The sequence below is a fragment of the Platalea leucorodia genome (genome assembly GCF_965183815.1).
Source record: "Platalea leucorodia genome assembly, chromosome: 1".
NCBI classification, from domain to species: domain Eukaryota; kingdom Metazoa; phylum Chordata; class Aves; order Pelecaniformes; family Threskiornithidae; genus Platalea; species Platalea leucorodia.
In genome coordinates, this window is record NC_138823.1 from 70,904,275 (window position 1) to 70,924,805 (window position 20,531).

Consider the following 20,531-nt stretch of genomic DNA (forward strand, 5'->3'; position numbering starts at 1 on the left):
TTGGGTTTTTTTTTCCAGACAGTTCAGGGATCCCTGGCACCATTCTAGTTTCTCAAGCTTTCTCCCTGCTGCATTTGTAAAACTTTCTCAGCTCCCCTTTCTCTCCCTTGCATGCATGCGTGTTCTGCTACTGTCTGAAAAGCTTACAGGGTCTTGGGGGGTGGTGAGATCGAGAATTGTTCGTACACACTGGAGAAAAGAGTGAATGGGAGAGTGAACGTAATCCCCAGTTCACACCTGCCTGATACATGGGGAGGCTAAAACTATCTTCTGTTACATAAGGATCAGAAGAAGCCTATTCATCTCAGATAAGTGTCAGCTAATTAATTACTGTAGAAACAGATGCAGTGTAGAGTAGCAGTTCTGAGATGTGAATTATGATTGGCTAGTAATTAGGAGCTGGGAGCAATAGATCTTGAACTGTTGCAATTCAGAGTGCCTGCCTGTCTGCAGTCTTGAGCTATCCTTAAAAGTTCAAAACATACTGCCTGAGCTTGTACCTAGGTAGCTGTAGAGAATTCTAACATCTGTGAGGACAATTTTTTTTTCTTTGTTTTAAGCTTACTTGAGAGACAGTCATCTGTCATGTAGAAGGAGCTGAGGCAATTTAAGACCCAGGTAGTTCTCATCATAACTAAAGTGTGGATGATAGAGGAAGATGAGCTGAAATTTATTTCTCTTGGAGCAGGAAGAAGATTTCTGTGACACCCCATATCCCAAGTTTTACAAGCAGGGTAGCTAGCTTAGCTTTAGCTGTGGTGTTTTCACCAGTCTGAGCAAGTAGGATCGTCTTGCTTCTCCACCTGTTGTTTTGGTATGAGTTGTTGTAACTTTAATTTCTCCCAAAACCAGCCTCAATTTGATAAAGTTGTGACCGTGGCCTTTGGGATAGGATTTTTTCTTTTTTTTTAATTGTCTAGCTTAGGTAATCTTAGCATATACATTCAGAGAAGAACTGTCAAAAGAGACAATTACCTTAAGCACACTTTTCCCACTTGAGCTGGGACCAGCAGGGGGAACTTCATGTAAACATCTCAGAGGCATTTGTATACAGTAACAGTGAGGCTGCTATAAGAACTTTAACAGAACAAACTGCTAATTTAGCATTTCTTGGAAAAAAACCCCAGATTTCAAGCATAGTATAGAAGTCTAAGATCTTATTCCCTTTCAAAAAACAAACTGACCTCTTAAAATTGTGTGATTAAATCATAGTGTGATATAATCACTTTCCTTTATTTTTAAAAAATTGAATGGAAATAATTATAGCAATTTTTCTACGATTAAAAATGAAACTATGTCTTTTTGAAATACAGGTTATAAATCGTTCAACAACAGAGCTACCTCTTACAGTGTCATATGACAAAATATCTCTTGGAAAACTCCGATTTTGGATCCACATGCAGGATGCTGTGTACTCCCTCCAACAGTTTGGTATGTTTTTTATCTTTAATGACCTTAGGTCAAAAAAAAAAAAACCAACCACTCAATTTTTTTTCTTGTAAGTACATAGATGACAACTCTGTTTTTTGTGGTTAGCTAGTAAAAAGGTTTAATGCTACAGATCTTATATTGTTTTACCTTAAGGTAAAGGTGGAAATAAAATGTTGACATGTGGTAGGAAACAAGAATACAGAGGTGAATTAACCATTTTTAAAATAAATTTTATTTGGATAATACTACTGTAAAAGCATAAGAGGCCAAAATAGAGGAGAGAATTTTCCCACAGTTTTTCCCTATCATCCATGGAACAGAAAAGCTGGATCAGTGTTACATAAGCTTTGATATAAGCTAGATATAGCTGGTCACTGTAGCCGTATACCTACAGTGAAATACAGGCAGGCACAGCAAAGTCTTTGGGTTCAAGCTGAGCATGATTAAGGAATCTGGGTTCTGATCATACTGCTTCTGACACTTCAGAACTGGCTCGCCTCTCACTTTGGCTCAGTTACAAATTTATATGGTAGTTCAGATAAACTGGAGGCTTTACATTCTTGAAAACTACTAAATTCTGAGTTTCGCTTCAGTGCCATAGAGTAAGTGTACACTTTCACTCTGAAGTTCATATGCTCTGTGTTGGTGATGGCATAGCCAAGCTTTTACAGTCTTTAAATGTTTGTTCTGCTGATGCACACCTTTGTGAGTCTAATCACCACTCTTAAAAATCCGCATCTTATTTTCAGGGTTAACTTTGCTGACTTAGTTTTCTCTCACTAGACTGTAGTTGGCTTCTTTATGCTAGAGTAAGGAACTACATCGTAACTGAACTGGTGTTGATGTATATGAATGTAGGATTTTTTCTGATCCTCTCTTTTTGAGCTCTTCAGACAGCAATTTGAACTTTTTTTTAGGCCAAGAGATCCTAAAAGCTTCTGTGTTATATTATTTTAATGATTCTCAAATCCTTCCCAGTTTATCTTTTTTTTAATGCAGATAGATGCAGTATTCTACTAGTTTCCCAAGAGACACATGCAGGGGTAATGCTGCTTCCATACTACTCAGTGTTGTTCTTTGTTCACCAACATTTAGTCAGTAAGAGGAAGAGGGTTTTGTTACTCACTGTCATCTTGGAATTAATATTTTATGATGGACAACTTAACATTTAAGGCCTTGATTCCTCTGGGAAAAAAAAGTCTGTTCTGGTTCAGCACTGGTTTCAGAGTGTAGTATTGTAAGACACAGTACCTGTATACAATGTAACTTACCTGAGAGTCTAGACTTTCTCCATTTCTTTTGCAGCCTAAGCTTTTCTCATGTTTTGTCGAGGAAGGGAGGGCGGGTAAGGAATAAGGTCATCCTAAGTAGAATCCAGCTGCTTCTCCTTAGCTCAGGCTAATGTACATCAAAGCTACAAGTATGTCTGCTTAAAATAACTGTCTTGAAAGAATCAAGTAACGGCTTGCTCAGAGTTTGTGTGGGGCATTTGACCACCATCACTTCTCCATAAATTTTCATGAGCCTCCTCAGAATGGCATAATTGAAATTTTCATGTTCCATGTTTCTGCTGTCTTGTGATGGACACATATATCAAGACCTATCATCCTAGGAGTACCTCCTCTGCCTGGAAAACACGGCCATGTTTCCCACTGACCTTTATTGTCCTCCACAGTGTAGTCCTTTTCTCATTTTTTGGTTTTTAATGTGAAGCTCACTTTTCTTACATATCAAATAAAAGCTCAGAGGCCAAGTTGAATAATCCTTTTTCTTCCCACTCAGGCCAGAATGACTTCCTGTGTCTCACCATTTGTGTGTCTGGTGTTCAGCTTGGGTTGTAGTTACAAAACATGTTAAAGGCACATCAGTCTGCTTGTAACTGATGGGCTTTGTTTAAGGCAAGCCAAATAACTAGCCAAAATATAGGTAGGCTTGGATTTTACCAATAAAGCTGACATCTTGTTTTGGATTTATGATTCCTTAATAAAGCATGTGCATAATATAAATAAAGCATTCCATAATAAAGCATGTGAAATAGGATTCCTTTCATACTGGACTCTAGCATAACAGCAATTAACTGTCTAGTACTTCTTGCAAAATTACGTGTTCTTTCTCTTAGGGTTTTCAGAAAAGGATGCAGATGAAGTAAAAGGAATTTTTGTTGACACTAACCTGTACTTTCTCGCTTTGACGTTCTTCGTAGCAGCATTTCATGTAAGTGGAGAAACTTTGTTTTTGGGGAATTACAGCATATAAAATAAAAAAAAGGGGTGGGTTGAACTTCAGCTGTTTCGTTTATTGAGAACTGTCTTTGGAAATAGTAATTTCGGTAGAACAATAGAAGAGGTTTCTGGTACAAGTCAGCTGTATTTCCAATATTTCCAATTAATGTAAAAATCTCAAAGAAGATGGAAATATGAGATAACTAGGTATAAACTGAACAGTCTTGACTGAAATATAAAGCATTTAACTTCATTATCATCATGTTTTTTTGCTGGACCAAAGCCCCCAGAATTAATATACCTGTCAATGTTGGTTCACATTTTCTGCTAAGCTGAGTTATCACAAAGTTTACTGCAGCAGTGGTATAGCTCAGGCACCAACAGTAGGGATTGAGTCTCTGACTTCTAACCCCTGGAGAAATTTAGATCAGCTGATCTAGATTTCTTCAAAAAATTGTCACTGTAAAGTGCAGAGCTTGTGGCTCTAGGCATGGTGGTTGTTGTGTCTCTCTATCAGCATTGTGTGTGTCTTGGTTAAAATATGAATCTTTGTTTTAATGAACAGCTTTTAGACTTTGTTGTTCTACTTTGAACATTTTTGTCATCTACAATTACACTCAATACTGTTCCCGTAGTCTGGGATAGATAACAACTTGCTGGGCATGTTGTGTTTCTTTATACTTACATTACATTAAATTAATTTGGCTGGAAACCCTTAGACTTGCCAGCCATTTTAATTTATTTTTTTCCATTCTGTTTATTAGGTTGTAAGATATCTGTAGGCTGGGACTAGCTCTTCTGATATTTTTTTCTTTTGTGTATCGTTTGCCCAAATTAAAAAAACACACCTTTTCACTAAAATTCTCTGACCCAAGAATTTCTTGAATCCATGCTGCATTTTTTTAAGACAGTGAATGCTTAAAGGAAATACTGAAAAATATTCTGGCAGCCAAAAGGGCAAACTGCATTCTGGGGTGCATTAAGCACAGCATAACCAGCCAGTAAAAAGAGGTGATTATCCCTCTGCATTCAGTGTTGGTGCAGCCTCACCTTGAGTACTGTGTGCAGTTCTGGGCCCCACAATTCAAGAAGGATGTGAAGGTCCTTGAATGCATCCAGAGGAGGGCAACAAAGCTGGTGACAGGGCTGGAAGGAATGCCCTATGAGGAGCGGCTAATGACTCTGGGTTTGTCTGGTTTGGAGAGAAGGAGGCTGAGGGACGACCTCCTTGCTCTCTACAGCTTCCTGAGGAGGGGAGGTGGGGAGGGAGGTGCTGATCTCTTCTCCCTGGGATCCGGTGACAGGACGCGTGGGAATGGTTCGAAGCTGCACCAGGGGAGGTTCAGACTGGACATTAGGAAGCATTTCTTTACCAAGAGGGTGGTCAAACAGTGGAACAGGCTTCCTAGAGAGGTGGTCGATGCCCCAAGCCTGTCAGTGTTTAAGAGTCATTTGGACAATGTCCTTAACAACATGCTTTAACTTTTGGTCAGCCCTGAATTGGTCAGGCAGTTGGACTAGATGATTGTTGTAGGTCTCTTCCAACTGAACTATTCTATTTTATTCTATTCTGAACAAAAAGACCGAAAATTCTGGAAAAAATACTCAGTACAAATACATTTAATGCTAAAATGTCCTTGAGGTTCAGATCAACTTTTTGCTGATGAAATAGAGAGGAGAAAATGACTTGCTGTATTTTAGAAATTTTAAAAAACTTTGGTACTATCCAAGCCTAAATTGACTATCGATCCAACACAAAGCACTTTGAATCTAATTTAGTGTGGCTTTCCCTGGTTTGCCAAGGAGGTGAGCAGTTCCTCAGGGTCTTCGGTTCTTCATCCTCTATCATGTGTTACCCTGTATTAGATCACTAACTTTCTTTACCAGATGCAGCATTGTAGTCATAGCAGCACCTGGAATTCCTCCTGTCATTTTGCACTGCTTTTGGGCCTTGGGCTTCTTAAACAGTTTTTCTTTTTAGCTTTTTGTGGTATTTAATTTTTATTTCTGAGGCTTCTAAACCAGCTTTTCCTTGCAATTACATCTTAAGTGCATTTTTGACAGTTCAGGTGGTAGTCTTTAACTAGTGCGTGTTTGAACAAATGAGTGTGTTTCTTGCTATTTGCAGCTTCTCTTTGATTTCCTTGCATTCAAAAATGACATCAGTTTTTGGAAGAAAAAGAGGAGCATGATTGGGATGTCTACAAAAGCAGGTATGGGCCAGAATGCAAAGTGTTGTGTGTGTGCTATCTAATATATACTGTGTGGTTTTAGTCTTATTCTAAGTTGAAACTTTGTAGATTCACCAAGATGGCAAAATGAGATGTGTTTGTGTGTGAAAAGATGGCTAACATCTGTTAGGATTGTGCTCAAGTATCACTTACTTTTAAGCACTTGTGTCACTTCTGAGGTTTGACTGTCTTAAGAGTTGAGAATAAGTTTAATACTAAGTCGGTCACCAGATTTCCTTTGCTGAAGGAACAGAAAAATACTTTGAGAAAAGAATGAGGATCAGAAAAAAATCCCGTGGGTGGAGAGAATGTGCTATCATGGGTAATGCTGTCCTGTGAGTCCCATGTGTTCCTTGTAGGTATTTGGGAGGGAAAATGCTGCAGTGTAACGCTGGTGTTTGATTTGGGCTTTGGTGTGAACAGGAGCAGTAGAAGCTCCGGGCACAGGGGGAAGAGCATGGGAGGGTTGAGTTGACTTGGATGTTGGAAAGATGAGAGAAGCATAGTGGTCTGACATCCTGCCAAGCCTTCCTAGAGACAGATGAAGGTAGTAGCCAGCCCTGGACGCTTGAGGTTTAACACACCACTCCCCAGCCTTGTTTGTTTTGCTAATACTTAGTGCTTGTTTTTCGAATAGATTTTTCCATTCTGACTATAAACCTGGAGTCACTTGACCTCTGAGACTATCCCTAATTCTATCATATATACAGATTGATTAGAACATGTGAGGAGTATCAATACCGTGAAGAAAAGTAGGCTTTCTAAATTACGATGAACAGCAACATGTTTTTCTCGTGGAAAATCTGCTTATCATTTTTACCGGAGTGCCTTTGTTTTTGTAAGGCATTTATACTGCTGTTGGCATATTTATGCCAAAAAGGTAGTAAAAATTCAAAATGGTCCATGAAATTTCAGACTTAAGTGTTAATTGCCAGTTTAAAAAGTGAGTAAAGTCAAATTGGAAAGACTGAGTGATAAAGGGGTTTTTAACCTTACTATCAAAGTATCAGTCTGCAGTAATTAATGGTTCCATCCTCTCTTTAGCAAGCCTTAGTCACCTTTCTGCCTGTATCTCCCTCTTGCCCTGAGGGAGAAGGACAGGCTCTGGAATGGTACAGTGTAATTGCTGATGTCTGAGTGTGTTGTAGCTCTTCTCTCTTTCTGTTCCTGCTTAGGGGGATGGATATTCGAATCTAAGAATTAGTTGTTAGACACTTGTAAGCATCCAAGGTTTTGCAAAACCTGAAAAATCACCCTAAAATATACTTCTTAACATTTACAAACATGAAATTAGTTGCAAGAGTTTCAAAGACTGTCATTACATTACCTCACAGCCTTTCAGCTTCCTGGAGACAAGAATCATGAGTGTAGTTCATAACAGTTGCTGAATTGCTGCAATACAGAAGTCTTCCTTAAATATTCTGATTTCCTTTAATCTTTTTTGATAAGGATTTCATAGAGTGTTTTTGTTCCTTATTTGCCTGGAGGTATACAGATCACTGGCTGTTTCTAGGACAACTTTATGTATCAAGGTGTATATAGGAGAAGTTCACGCTTAAACTGCGTAAGGCAGAATTACAGTAAATAGGCCAACAGTCTTCTGTCATCTCAGCTGTTCATTTAAATATTAATAAGCCTTTCATTTTTGGTTTTTTCCATCTAGTGCTTTGGCGGTGCTTTAGTACTGTGGTAATATTTCTTTTCCTTTTGGATGAACAAACAAGTTTATTGGTACTGATCCCAGCAGGCATTGGTGCAGTGATTGAGGTGAGTTCTTAAAGCTCTAGAACCAAATACCAGTATTTGCAGCAACAGAAAAAGAATGCTATACTAGTTACTGGAAAAATACTGCTGTTGTAGTATGCTGTCTTAGCATCATTGTTTAACTGGCTTTCAGCGGTAGAGGAGATTGTGTCCCTTTATCAAATAACTAAACTGGAAGTAGCAAGTTTTTCTGGGATGGGCCAGCTGGTATTGTGGAAGCCAAACATAGAGCTGTGCTGAGGTTCCTTCCTATCACACGATGTGATAGGCATCACTCCTGACCGGGCATGTATAACCACGTCAACAAGCCTTCACGGAAACATTTGTCAAAGAGCCGGCTGTGTGCCATCAGGCAGTGCCGCAGGTCTGCAGCTTTCTCCCTGGCCATGACTGAGGTGCTTGGGGAAGGAGGAGACTGCTGGCTGCGTTCATCATTCCAGCAGATCATGTCCAGTCAGTGGGTTGCAGGTACTGCTTAGAAGCTTGCTTTATGTGTAGTAAAGCACGAAGTCAGCAGTATAGGGAAGGGGAGATCTCTCTACCTAGATTGCTTGCAGATCTAATTACTTCTCAGTATTTAAAAATAAGCTCAGGACTCTCATGTGCAATTTTTGGCTACACATCTGTTACAGTTGCAGATAATCCCTGTGGAAACAAAACCGTTCCGAATTTTTAGTTAGTGATTAAATTGTTGAATGCAAAGTCACAAAGCGATCCTTAAATTTCAGCTTATTGTATAAGACAGATTAAGGTCTTGCAAAAACTATGAACAGTAGTGTCCTAAATAGTACCGTTTCATTGACTAACATTATTTTTCAGTAAGTTGAGATTTTTAGGTCTGATGTATTTCTGTGTGTTAAGTTTTCTGTATCAGATTTAGTGATGGTTTTGTTCCTATAAATAGAAATTTAGTCTTATATTTCAAACTTTCTTTAGCTGTCTGAAATTTTAACAGTTTCAGGGATAAATATAGATGCTTATATATATGCTGCTCCTTTTGTAGAATATCTTTTCTTTTGATCCTATATCTAAATAACTAAATTTTAAAAAATCCTTGAATCTAAAGACTTCAGAAGTTCAAAAGTGTCAAATGATTTAAAAATGGATCAGGTCAAGAAAAATTATGCTTTTTTTTGTTTGTTTCTAGTGGGGAAGAAGAAATAGCTCTGGTCTCTAAACCACTTTTTTTTTTTTTTTTAAAAGAAGTTTTAGTGGAAACCAGATCAGGCATGTGTGCTAGGGTAACACGAATCTTCAGCTATGCTACAGGATTTAAGGTCAATTAAAACTGTTAAGAATTTGCATTTCTCTTTTATAATGAAGATGGATTTCTCAGTTGCCACTAGCTAAGCACAGGCAGATCGAGATCTCATTTGGTCATTGTGCCTGTCTGAGATTCTTCTTGGAGCTGCCCAAAGATCTGTTAAATACATCTCTCTGAGATCTGTAGTCCTTATGACTGTTTGGCTCCGATCGTCTTTCTCACGTGCCTTATTTTCCAGTATGTTGCTTTTGGATTGCAGGCTGGGGGAACTGGGTTGAAAGGATTATATACGAAGACTAGGGGGGACACTTAAATGGAAGGGAAATGTTCTGTAGATTCTGTTAAAGTAACGTGTCTCTCCTCTCAACTGATGGTGAGATAACATGGTTGTCTCAAGGTGAGAATGAACATAAGCACTATACATCTCAGAGGAATTTGTCTGCTGGGAAGAGCTTTTTCACAACTCGTTCTTAACACCTGTTTCTCATGCAGTACTAATACTGACATTGCTTCTGTAATAAGTAATTTTCTCACTTGCATCAAAGATAATGGTACAGGATTGTCTTTACCGTATTGCACTTTGTTGTTTGGAAGATGTGATGGGTGAGAAGAGAATATTGGTATATCTAAAGTTAAACAAACAAACCTTGTCTACAGAAAGCTTCATGGAGCATAGCTCTGCTGGTGAGCTTAATGCATTGCCTAAGTTGTTGAATCTGTATAGCAGGGTGGGTACACTAAGTAAATTTTCGGGTGCACTGAACCTTTGGTTACATTAGGGTCAGCCCGTTGCAGCTGTACAGTAAGTAGCCGGACAATTCAGTGGATTCACTGACTTTTGCTTGTAGCCCACTACTGAAATGAGATCACCATGTCAGTGCCCACTTAATTACTGTTAGGAGTTCTGAGCCACCTTCATCTTGCAGATCCCAGCTGACCTTGAAGGCATGTAAAAACTTGCTTGGCAGGTGGTTACTGGAGAATTCTCTAAATGCTTGGCCTGGGGTGCATGCTCGTGCTGAGAGCCGCTAACCCCCACCTAAGTGCTGCAATCCAGATATCCTGGAAGGACTACATTGTTTCACTTAAAGTACATCGTCTGATATGGAGACTTAATAGTGCATGCTCCCAGTGCTGTACTTGTCTGGTGACACAGCATTTGGTTTGCATAGAGGCACAGGCAGTGTGCTGCAGTCATGCTGTTGCTGCTTTATGCAGTGGGTGCTTAAAACAGATATTCTGGGGTCTTGATTCTGAGTATCTGAATCCTGCATAAGACATTCCTTTGGATAATTCTTTATGTACACATTTTGTTTTTGCTAATCACAGCTCTGGAAAGTGAAGAAAGCTTTGAAAATGACAATCCAGTGGCAAGGCTTGAGACCCAAAATTCAGGTACAGTAGACATTGGGCTGTTAATGATTACACTCTTGAGCTTTCCATCTGTTTCCAGGTTACTGTGCAACTTAGCTTTCAGTGAAATGAAGATTATAAAAAAACTATAAAAGTTTCCTATGTACATCTTCTCTTTATGGATGGCTTAATCCAAAAGCTGGATGAACATTTTCAAATTTATTAACAACTTTGATGAATTCTGTAGAAGAAAAAGCTATTTGTCTGTATTTATGGTGTGAGAAACTTGAGAGCTCCTCTGTCAGTCCTGCTAAGTCTTAACAGGTGGGACTGTGCTCCTGCCACTGTGTTGGAAAGGCATTCTTAACTGGCATCATGATTTGAAGTGAGAAACTGAATTTTTCATGAAGCTGTAGGTGTAAGTTCCCCATTGTGGAACTAGTAGAAGACGTGACGTGTTCTGGGGACAGGACAGTCTTTGATAAATCCTCTGGGTAAAAATTTAAGTCTTGAGACCGTTTGCAGGACATGCAGAGGCAGCTGGGCTTCAAATTAACACTTTAAAGTACAATCTACATTGAAAATTTCCCTGGTTGATACGAGAAACAGTTGTCTAATCTTCAGTGTTTACTTCACAAGAAGTACTGGCGTTTTGTGCTGCTTGAAGTCTATGTATCTTGGGTGGCTCATAGCTCTGTTGTTCCTTTGTCAGTATTCATGGAACTGTGTTTAAGCAGTCACAATTTCTGGAGATGTGGAGATAATCTATAACTGACCTCTTCATGCACGAAGGTGGTTATGGGTTTTAATAATGGCTTTCTGTATCTGCCAGATTCTTAGCCACTTGACTTTACTTTTGCTTTGTGAACTCTGCTGTCTCAACGGCATTTTCCTAAGCAAAGAAGTCCTGGATGTTTGGCATAAAATATGAAGGGAAAAATTAAACTTTTTACCTACCCTGTATTTGGCAGGCTGCACAGGGCATTTATATGACTCTTGTATAGAAGCTTATAAGAACTTGGAACTTCTACCTAGTGTAATGTCTAAGCAGTTTAGTTTGCAGTTTAAATCTCTGTTTAGGGAGTTGAATAGCAAGTGCTTTTTACCCCAGTTCTGACTTGATTATACATTTTATATGTATTGCAGTTTGGTACATACAATGACTCTGAAAAGAAAACTGAGGAGTATGATACCCAGGTAAGAGGGACTCCTGTGACTTCTGATCTATAAAGTCTATCTATGTGGCCTGCTGATTGACTTGTTTCACTCTTTGTTGCTACAAGTGCATTTTCCATTTTCTCATAGTTGTCAAGTGGATCATGATTATGTGGATGATCAGATAGTGAAGATTCATTCTAATAATTTATGAAAAGAAACAGTGAAGGGGTTGTTTGTTAGCTGAATCTGGTTGAAACATTTCTCTGAGAAGCAGAATTGCAAGTGACTTATCTGAAGAGAAATATCTTAAAGGGTCTTCATTCACAAATTTGAAAATTTGTATTTGTACTTGTTATTTATACTGGAGGAATGTTCATGTGCTTCCTGATTTCTGAAAGGAGTTGACGAAGTCAGGCAGTTAAGCAGAGAGCTACTTTTAGACTCTGATCTTCATGCTGCCTCTTGTTGCTTATGCTCGAAGTTCCTTGGTGGTGTGAACTGAGCACTGGAATTTTCACCACCTTCTCTAGAACTGGAAGCATATTGGAAATCATAGTAGACATTTGGAAATAGGAAAAGATTTTCAGGAAAAAAAAAATTGTGGCTGTCTTCTGGTTAATGCCATGACAAATCTGCTGTATATAAAATGTAAGCTAACAAACTATTTTCATTGTCTGTTAGGCTATGAAATACTTGTCATATTTGCTCTATCCACTGTGTATTGGAGGTGCAGGTTACTCCTTGCTGAATGTCAAATACAAAAGGTACTGTAAATCTATAAACAATCTTACACAGAACTGAAGCATTCCCCATTTTTCCCGTATTAGTAAATTGGAGATGATGGGTTACGGAAATCAGTTATTTTATTTTGCTTGATTCATAAGCTAGGAACTGGAGACTTCCTTGTTCTATATGATATAAAGCTGAAAAGTCTAGCTCGTTTTTTAATGTCCTGTAAGCTACAGGCTGTTGTATTTAGCAAGTAACCTGATATTACTGTAGTATAGAATTCAATAGCTGACATACATGAGTAAGCTGTGAATCAGAAGAGAAGGAAGAAAGCTGCCACTGATGTTTGGAGGACTGATGAGGTGACAGGAGAGATGAGAGGAGCTCAGTGGTGAAACCTGTCCAATAACAGAAAGAAGCAAAAACTGTCCCAAAATTATTTGCTCCGACCAAGAGATTCCTCTCTTACTAAATATGATAGCTAGGATGGCAAGCAAGTACAAGCATTTTTAAGAAAGGACTCTGTATTCCTTTAGAGCCATGGGCTTACAGCAACATATTGATACTTCAGCAAGAGCTGAAGACTCAATATTTCATGAAAAGGTGAAACTCCTGTCCACTTTCAGCTAGTTCATTTTGTGTTGGAGAGATGCAAGCAAGTATGCAGCCATGAGACTGTGTTGTAGAAAAAATCTGCAAACGCAAGCGTGGTGATGGCCATGCAGACGTATTTTTTAATAGCCCCTAGGCCCCGAAGGGATGGGAGGGAGAGCAGGCAGTAGCTTAAAATAACATCAGAAAGAGCTACTGTTGCTGCATATGTGGGCTGTAGCACTTGTACTAGAAACTGGGGCAATTTCTGGGCTATTAGAAAAATAATTTTTTCAAAAGGTTCTTGTCTTAGTAAGGAGTAACAAATATGCAGCATTCAAAAATTCTGCTTTTCTCACAAAATTCTTAAATTCATTCAGTACTGGAAAATATTATATGCCAGGTGTTCTGTGAGCTGTAGCTTAAGAAAGTGAAAACAACTGATAGAGAATTTTTATCATTGTTAAATCTATTGCTAAGGAAATGTGATGGAACAAGTAATCTTAACAGTGGATTATCCTTTAATCTTGCAGGCATTTTCTGATGCATTTTTTAGATGCTTGTGGATTAGTGATATGCTGCTATAGCTGTAATGTTGCTATTAACAAGTCACTAACACAGCCTTGCAAGTTTAATTTTAAATTATGTAACCCGAGCATCACAATTACTAGCTGTGCTTACTGCCACAAGCAGAAGGATGGAATTTGCCCACTATCTGTAACACTACTGTTATGTTGCTGAGATTGTGCTCCATTGAACATCTGGAAGGGGTTTTTAGACGTGAGGAGTGAAAAATGTGGATTCCTTGTATTTACCTTTTTTTTTTTAAGTGCCTACTATAGTGGTTTGCACTGAACGGTATTTGTTGTTTGAAATTTGATAAGTATTATCTGATGTCATTTTGGGTGCAGAAGTCTTAGAATGTTCTAAAAAAGTATAAAAGCAGTTGATAAAGCTCTCCAAACTTGTCGGATGCGCTGATAAACATCCTTTGCTTAAACTGCTAGCATCTTCTCTGGAGCCCTTCCTAATCAAAGGAAGATGCAAGGTATTTAGTTCTTGTGTAAAGTAATTCACAACATAGCCATTTCTTGGACTAGTCAGCATACAGTCATGTAGAGGATGGTACAGCTACATATTTTTGGCTGAGGTGAAAAAATAACTGGGCTGTCGTCTTTGTTTGTAGCTGGTACTCCTGGTTGATTAACAGCTTTGTCAATGGTGAGTCCCTTCTTACGTTTTTTTTTTTCTATTCATATTTCTTCAAATGGAGGCCAAGACTCAAAAGTAGGAAATTAACTGCTATCAGCTGGATCAGTGTAAAATAGAGTAATAACTTGGCTGTAGGTTCCAAAATTATCACAGTGATTGAGAAAGGGAGAAGAATCAACCCAAAGTGAAACAAAAGGGTTGGTGCATCTTCTCTCTTTAGGAAAATGAGTGTAAGTCTCTAATTGTGAAAGTATAGTTGTGTGATGTACTTCTACTGTGCATTTGTCTGTAAGTTTTCCATCTTTTATCTTTAGGAGTGTATGCCTTTGGATTCCTGTTTATGCTGCCCCAGCTGTTTGTAAACTACAAGGTAAGATTGAAAAGTGATAAAAGACTACTTTTTTAGTCTCTTCTCCCAAAATTTATTACAAATGGATATTTTTAATCCTAGATGAAATCTGTTGCACACTTACCGTGGAAGGCTTTCACATACAAAGTAAGTAAAGCTCTAATTTAAAGATTGGTGCAGTCATTTTGGAAATAATTTTCTGTGAGAAACAGCTTAAGGCTGATAGTGCTTTGTTTGTTTGTTTTAAGAACTAAACTGACAGTAAAACCACGTTTGGTTGCAAATGTCTTAAAAAAAAAAAATAGGAACATTGATTTCTGTGTTTCATAATGACTTCCATATAATGAGAATACCTGCATCCTAGTTTTGATGATAATATTGTTTTTTCTACTGTCAGCTGTCTTGGGTGGTGCAAATGTTTGTCCTGCGTATAAACTAATGTTTTCTTCTGCTTCCGCTCATAAATGCTTTCATTTATTCTTCCTTTGTGCCGATGTATTACAATTCTCCAGAACATCAGTACTTTAAAAGAAACTGTTAAAAACTGCTCAAGACATGGTGTCCAATTCTGAACAGATGATCTGGGACAAAAGAACTAAAATCTTAAAATTTGAAGTGCCTTTCATAGCTTTTCCATTTCTGTGAGCCTACAGCAATAGCCCAAATTTCTGCTGCCTTAATATTTTTAAGGAATCGTGGGGCATCTAGGAAAACAGATTGAAATGTAGCTGATAGCAGAATAGCAACTAAACAGTGTTTGATATGGAAATACAGTCAAAAAAATAAAAATAAACATTGAGTGTTTCAGACATATACTAGGCAAATCAGCATGTTTCTTAATAGGAGGGGAGTAAAAGGTATATTAGTGAAGTAATTCCACAATTTTAATTCAGCAACAAAATACAACAACTGAGCAGACACATCAGCAGTTAAATAGACAACAAAGGGACAGTATTCAAGCAAGTAACCTTTAAAGCAGTAGAATTCTCTGGGTGAACAGCCTTTTCTTACAGAGAATTTATGGTTCCTGTTAAGATGCCAGAGGCTACCCACAACAAAGGCTTGTGTGTATGTAGAAAGAAGTATATGATGTTTTCAATTATGTTTAACTTATTGGTCTTTGGAGGGGGTGATGTACTTTTTCCTAGTGGTTATTTAAAGTTGCTTGCTCTCTTCTGCACTTTGAAGAGTGGAAAGTATAGTCTGAGGCCTCATCTGCCATTGTTGTTTTAGAGAGCTTTGTTTTTTTCCTTAATTTGAACTCTTTCCTGTTTTGGAAGACCTTGGCAAACGTGAAGATCAGTCTAACGTTTCAGTTTCTGTAGTCTTTACGTTTATGCTCTTCATGCTTTTATGAGGAGTTACCTTCCAATGAGGTAATTTCAAAAGAAAACTAGCTAGACTGAATACTGTTAGATGGGCTGCCTTGATGCATTCAATTTCAGTGGTTTATGAGGACTGCCTAAGTGCCTGAAGGATGGAGCATTTAGCTTTTTCTTCCTTTCATCATTGTAGGATCACTCACTAGGGTGTTAACTTGGAAAGGCCGCCTTTTCCAACTTGCCAGGTTTTTCTCGTTGCATGACAAACCTTCTTTGCACAGGCTTGAGAAGTGCCGTCCATATCCTTTGATCCCTGTGGATTGATAGGTTTGTTTTGACTTGCCAGAAAGAGATTTCCTGTTGTAACTATTCAGAGCTCTCTCCTGCCCAACACCCATCATCTTCTGCTGATGCTTTGTTTCATCATATAAACATGGGTTCATTTTGAAGAGTGAGTCCTCTGCTTAGAGGATACATTATTTTCCCCCTTCATATGGTATGGATTAATGTACAGCTTGCTGATATTGAAAGGAGAAGCCATGTTACTGACTCAGTTCGTTAACCCAACAGAGTGAGTATTCTTTGCTGGATTTGTTTCCTGCTGTTTTTAACAAGTTGAAACAGTTTATTGCACCATGTGATGAGTACTACAGCTGGTGCACTGTAAAAGTTGCTTTCTAGTCCTCCCTGTAGGCTAGAGCCAGATCCAGAGGAGTTGCCCTTCTGTTTATTTTCTTTCACCTTTTCTGACAAAATATTGTTGTCTTTGCATGCTCCAAGCCTGTTTGCGTTGCTTTCCCAGCAGATGTCTGGGAATTTAAACTTTCTTACTCAGGAAGAAATAGTGTGAAAATATTTCATTATTGCTTCAGAAACAGAACCTATAGTATGCCTAGTTGAGTGGAAATGCTGTAGAAAATTACGTCTTGGATAAGAGTTGGATGATTACTTTCAGGAGAGCACTGAAAATATTTCAAAATCTCTCCAAGGCTGTCAAGTTAATGTTCTTAAGAGCAGTACATTAACAAGTTTTTCACAAATTTCAAATTTTCACAGAAAATGAAAGTGAACTGACATTTTGTAAATCTTAAATCATTTGAGTAATGAATGAATGAAAGTTTTTTACCAGTTTCTTCTAAAGATTTCACTGAAGTTGAATCCATGTTTTTCCCTTCGCATGGCAGTACTCTTACTTACCTGAAGTAGTCCTACTTCCTTTTTACTTGTAACTATAATTGTGTGGTCTGGAGTAGACAGCAGCATGGTCTTCATTAAAGCACTTTAAAGTTTGCATTAATTAGTTTTTCAGCATAACCCTTAAGTATTGTTAGAAATACGGAAATAGTCTCTGTTCCTACTGAAAAATATAGTTCTAGGAAGCCTGTTTCCTGTAGCTTTGTATGACAGATGACTTAGTTTCTTCACAGTCAACTGAAGTATACTTTCTTTTATTTGTAGGCATTCAACACCTTTATTGATGATATATTTGCTTTTATCATCACTATGCCAACATCTCATAGGCTGGCGTGCTTTAGAGATGATGTCGTGTTCCTGGTCTATCTTTACCAAAGATGGTATGCCTTTCTTTAATATTCATCAGAGTTTTTACAACGCTGTAGGTGGTTGCAGTCTTATTGCTATAAAGAACTATGAAACACTTTGGGATAGACTTCAAGCAGAATTTTTATACTTACACCATAGTATATATACTTCTTTATCTAGTTTCCAAACACAAGTTATCAGGTTCTCCTGTAAGTTGAGTATCTGGCAAGTTTCAGATTCTTTAAGTAACTAAAATCAGATGGGGAAGAAGGCTATATGCAGTCATCATTGAAATATTGTTCATAAGTGAAGCTACAGAAGGTATATTCTTGTTCCCAAGAATAAATATTTAGATGTGGAGCAAACAAGAATTTTAAGCCTAGTTCACATTGTACCAGAACATATGGATATGTACATCTAATCATTAATACTAAATGGGAGCTTCGGTTTTGGGTTTATATAATCACACATAAGTGCAGTAAAATAGGTCCCCTTCTTTTTCTAGAAATCAAGAGCTCAACAACTTCTGATAGGGGCTGGACACTAGTTTCAAGTTTGAGAAGTATCCTGGATTGCTTGAGAAATAATCCAGCCAGGCTTTAGGGGAGCTAATACATCTCTTAAGAGGCTCTGCTATGAGACAACTGGTTAAGTCTTAATGTGAAGAAGCTGATGTATCTGTAGCTGATCTTTAAAACTGTTGTATTTTTTGCCACAAATGGGAATAGAGAATACGGTGAGAAAGAAATTCACTTTTAAAATTAAGCAGCGCAGAACTGCTTAATTCCTCCAGGTAGCAGACAATATTGTCACTAATCCTTTGTTTTTTCTGCCAGGCTTTATCCTGTGGATAAGAGCAGAGTGAATGAGTATGGAGAATCTTACGAAGAAAAGCCAAAAAAAAAAGCTCATAGAGAATAACTAAGAATTGAAGAAGATTCTGACCCCTGGACTCTTACTGGCTTCATGTATTATCTGGTCTTAAGGAAGGAAAAACTTATTTAATGAGAGTATTTTTAAAGCTTATGACAGAACTACATGGACAATACATCTTCTATATTGCCAAAATCTAGTTTTGATATCCTCCTATTTCAAGATCCTCTTTGTCCTCAGAAGGTCCACAGTCTCCCAGATGTCATTAAATAAACTTCCTGCAGTTAAACTTCTCTTCAGTGAAAACCTAAGTGTCCTGACCATTGTAATTATATCCAAATCTATGTTTTTAAGACAACTCACTAACTGGAATTGTGGTGCCTGTGCCACTAGGCTATGAAAAGTGAAAAAACAAGCCAGTGTGTTACGGCAGAAGCAAGCATTATTGCCAAACTGGAGGCTGTCAAATGTGTAATATAATGGATTATATGCTAATTACAAGTCATTCTCATTTGATAATGGAGATAATGGAAATTCTAGAAATCATGATTAAAGTTGTAAGTTGTATGTGGGCATTTAAGTTCATAGCTTAAAAAAAATTTGTTGGAAATATAGGATGAGAGAGATGGGGTTGCTAAAATTCAAATTCTGCCACATTCTTAGCCCACAACATGGCAGAGGGTTTCAGTTGTCTTAAACTGAATGAAGATGTGAAAAAACTGTAACATGATTTCTTTCAATACGTATCCAAGTTTTTATAAATCCTTCTGCGTTGTTGACAAACCTTCTGATTTCTTGGCATAGCAGGTATTCATATAATGCAAATCATTTTATGTGCTAGGAAAGTCTCTTAACACATCTTAAATTCTTCATCATGTGGTACCCCAGTGACCTACTAGGCCATTTCTCTCATGTTTCAAAGGGAATAATTCCTTGGTCTTTCCCCTCTCCCTCCCTACCCCCTTCTGTTTATAAGATGCACACATCATTCAAGTGGAATGATTTTGCTCAGACACAATACAGGTTCGACAACCTACCTGGATACAGAGGAAAAAAAAACAGCCTGGTGAAGAACAGGTGTCTTCCTTTCACACAATTTAAAATCCATATTCCATGGGAGCAGTTCATTAAGGGAGGTATTTTGATCTGTTTCTTTCAAATTAGTAAAAATAATCAGGTTGAATTATTATACCAAAATTCAAACTTCACAGCTATATCTAGAAACCGTGGTCCTAGATTTTTAAAAGCAAATTTCTTAATAAGTGAAATATAGAGTGCATTCCTTTCAGCAGCAAATAAAATGCAATTAAAAAAAATCCAAAAGGCAGAATTCTAATTTCCAATTCTAGTTTTGCTGTGGTCACTAAGTTTACAAATTAACCCTAATGATTCTTAAGTTTCTTTATTAAATTGCATGCTCTTTGTGCGAGGCTATTTAACTTCAATTTGTCATGGACTGAAAATATTAATTTAATAACCTTGAAGAACACAGATCTATAGTCCGTAACTACTTTATGAAGTGGATTTTACCCAGTTCTGGTACTGCAGAAGTCTGAACGTATAAATAACGCTGGTCCCAGAAAGATACAGAAATGTGCCTAACTTCTTTTGTCACAAACTACAGTCTGTCTTACACTGAAGTCCTCCTTGCATGCTACTGGCAATGGAAAGGAGTCATCTTGTACCTGATGTGGATTTGTTTGGAAGGAGCTCTTTGCTGTTAGGCAAACTAATTTGGGACTCCTGTTTCATAACAATAGTAAAATGTGTGTGAAATTTTTTCCTGATATAAATAATGCACATAGCAGATTCCCTTCTTGTGCCATTTCAAAACAATCAAGTTATTGGTTCTTCTAGAATAGCTCCTGAAAGTCCAGGATACCATAGTCGGGTATTTCTAATGTTTCATCACTCGTTTTTGTATGTAGCTGTTGAAGAATCACTTGCACCTTTACATACTGTGAGTTTATTGGTATTCTGTCCTGCATTTCTGATGACAATGACCTCATAATATCGCATACAGTAGTCATAAAGAATATAAAATTAGGACATTTTAAATCTTTTAAATGAGCGAGGCTTTCCTGTTCAAGTCATTGTTTTATGCATTCCATTTCCAAATAAAAGACTTGGCATACGGGATAGAGAGTTACCGTTTGTTGTTGGAAAGATGGTGAAGAACTACGTAAGCAGCGTAGCTTTCGAGATACTAAATGTTTTAACTTTCTAGTTGTGGAAATGACATCAGCTGAAAACAAAAATGTGGTTCTATATGTGGTTAATGCAGGAGAAAAACTTCCTATATATAACATTTCATGGGATGCGTTGCAGCTCATGCCGGATTATCGGTATCTGTGATCCATTGAAGAGATCAAGAGGAACTTAGAAACTTCCTCACTTCTAGTAAGGGTGACGGTGGTAAGCAACTTGGTGACCGTCTCACGTGCTCATCTTGTAATGGCTTTGGAAGTTAAAATATTGGAGCGATGTGGG

At 37.9% G+C, this 20,531-nt stretch overlaps 1 protein-coding gene across 2 annotated transcripts in view; it reads left to right on the forward strand.

The window, feature by feature from the left end:
- Positions 1-20,135, forward strand: part of CLPTM1L (CLPTM1 like) — a 28,997-nt gene extending 8,862 nt beyond the window's left edge. Inside the window, exons 6-17 of one of the 2 annotated variants that reach the window (XM_082317010.1) lie at positions 1,314-1,431; positions 3,551-3,645; positions 5,782-5,866; positions 7,548-7,651; positions 10,242-10,307; positions 11,412-11,462; positions 12,105-12,187; positions 13,930-13,964; positions 14,270-14,325; positions 14,407-14,451; positions 17,085-17,200; positions 18,005-20,135. In XM_082317010.1, the coding sequence (XP_082173136.1) occupies positions 1,314-1,431; positions 3,551-3,645; positions 5,782-5,866; positions 7,548-7,651; positions 10,242-10,307; positions 11,412-11,462; positions 12,105-12,187; positions 13,930-13,964; positions 14,270-14,325; positions 14,407-14,451; positions 17,085-17,200; positions 18,005-18,089 (939 nt within the window). In that variant the 3' untranslated portion in view covers positions 18,090-20,135. The remainder of the gene's footprint in view (positions 1-1,313; positions 1,432-3,550; positions 3,646-5,781; positions 5,867-7,547; positions 7,652-10,241; positions 10,308-11,411; positions 11,463-12,104; positions 12,188-13,929; positions 13,965-14,269; positions 14,326-14,406; positions 14,452-17,084; positions 17,201-18,004) is intronic. The other variant, XM_082317011.1, reaches the window with a different exon arrangement.
- Positions 20,136-20,531: the final 396 nt, after the last annotated feature.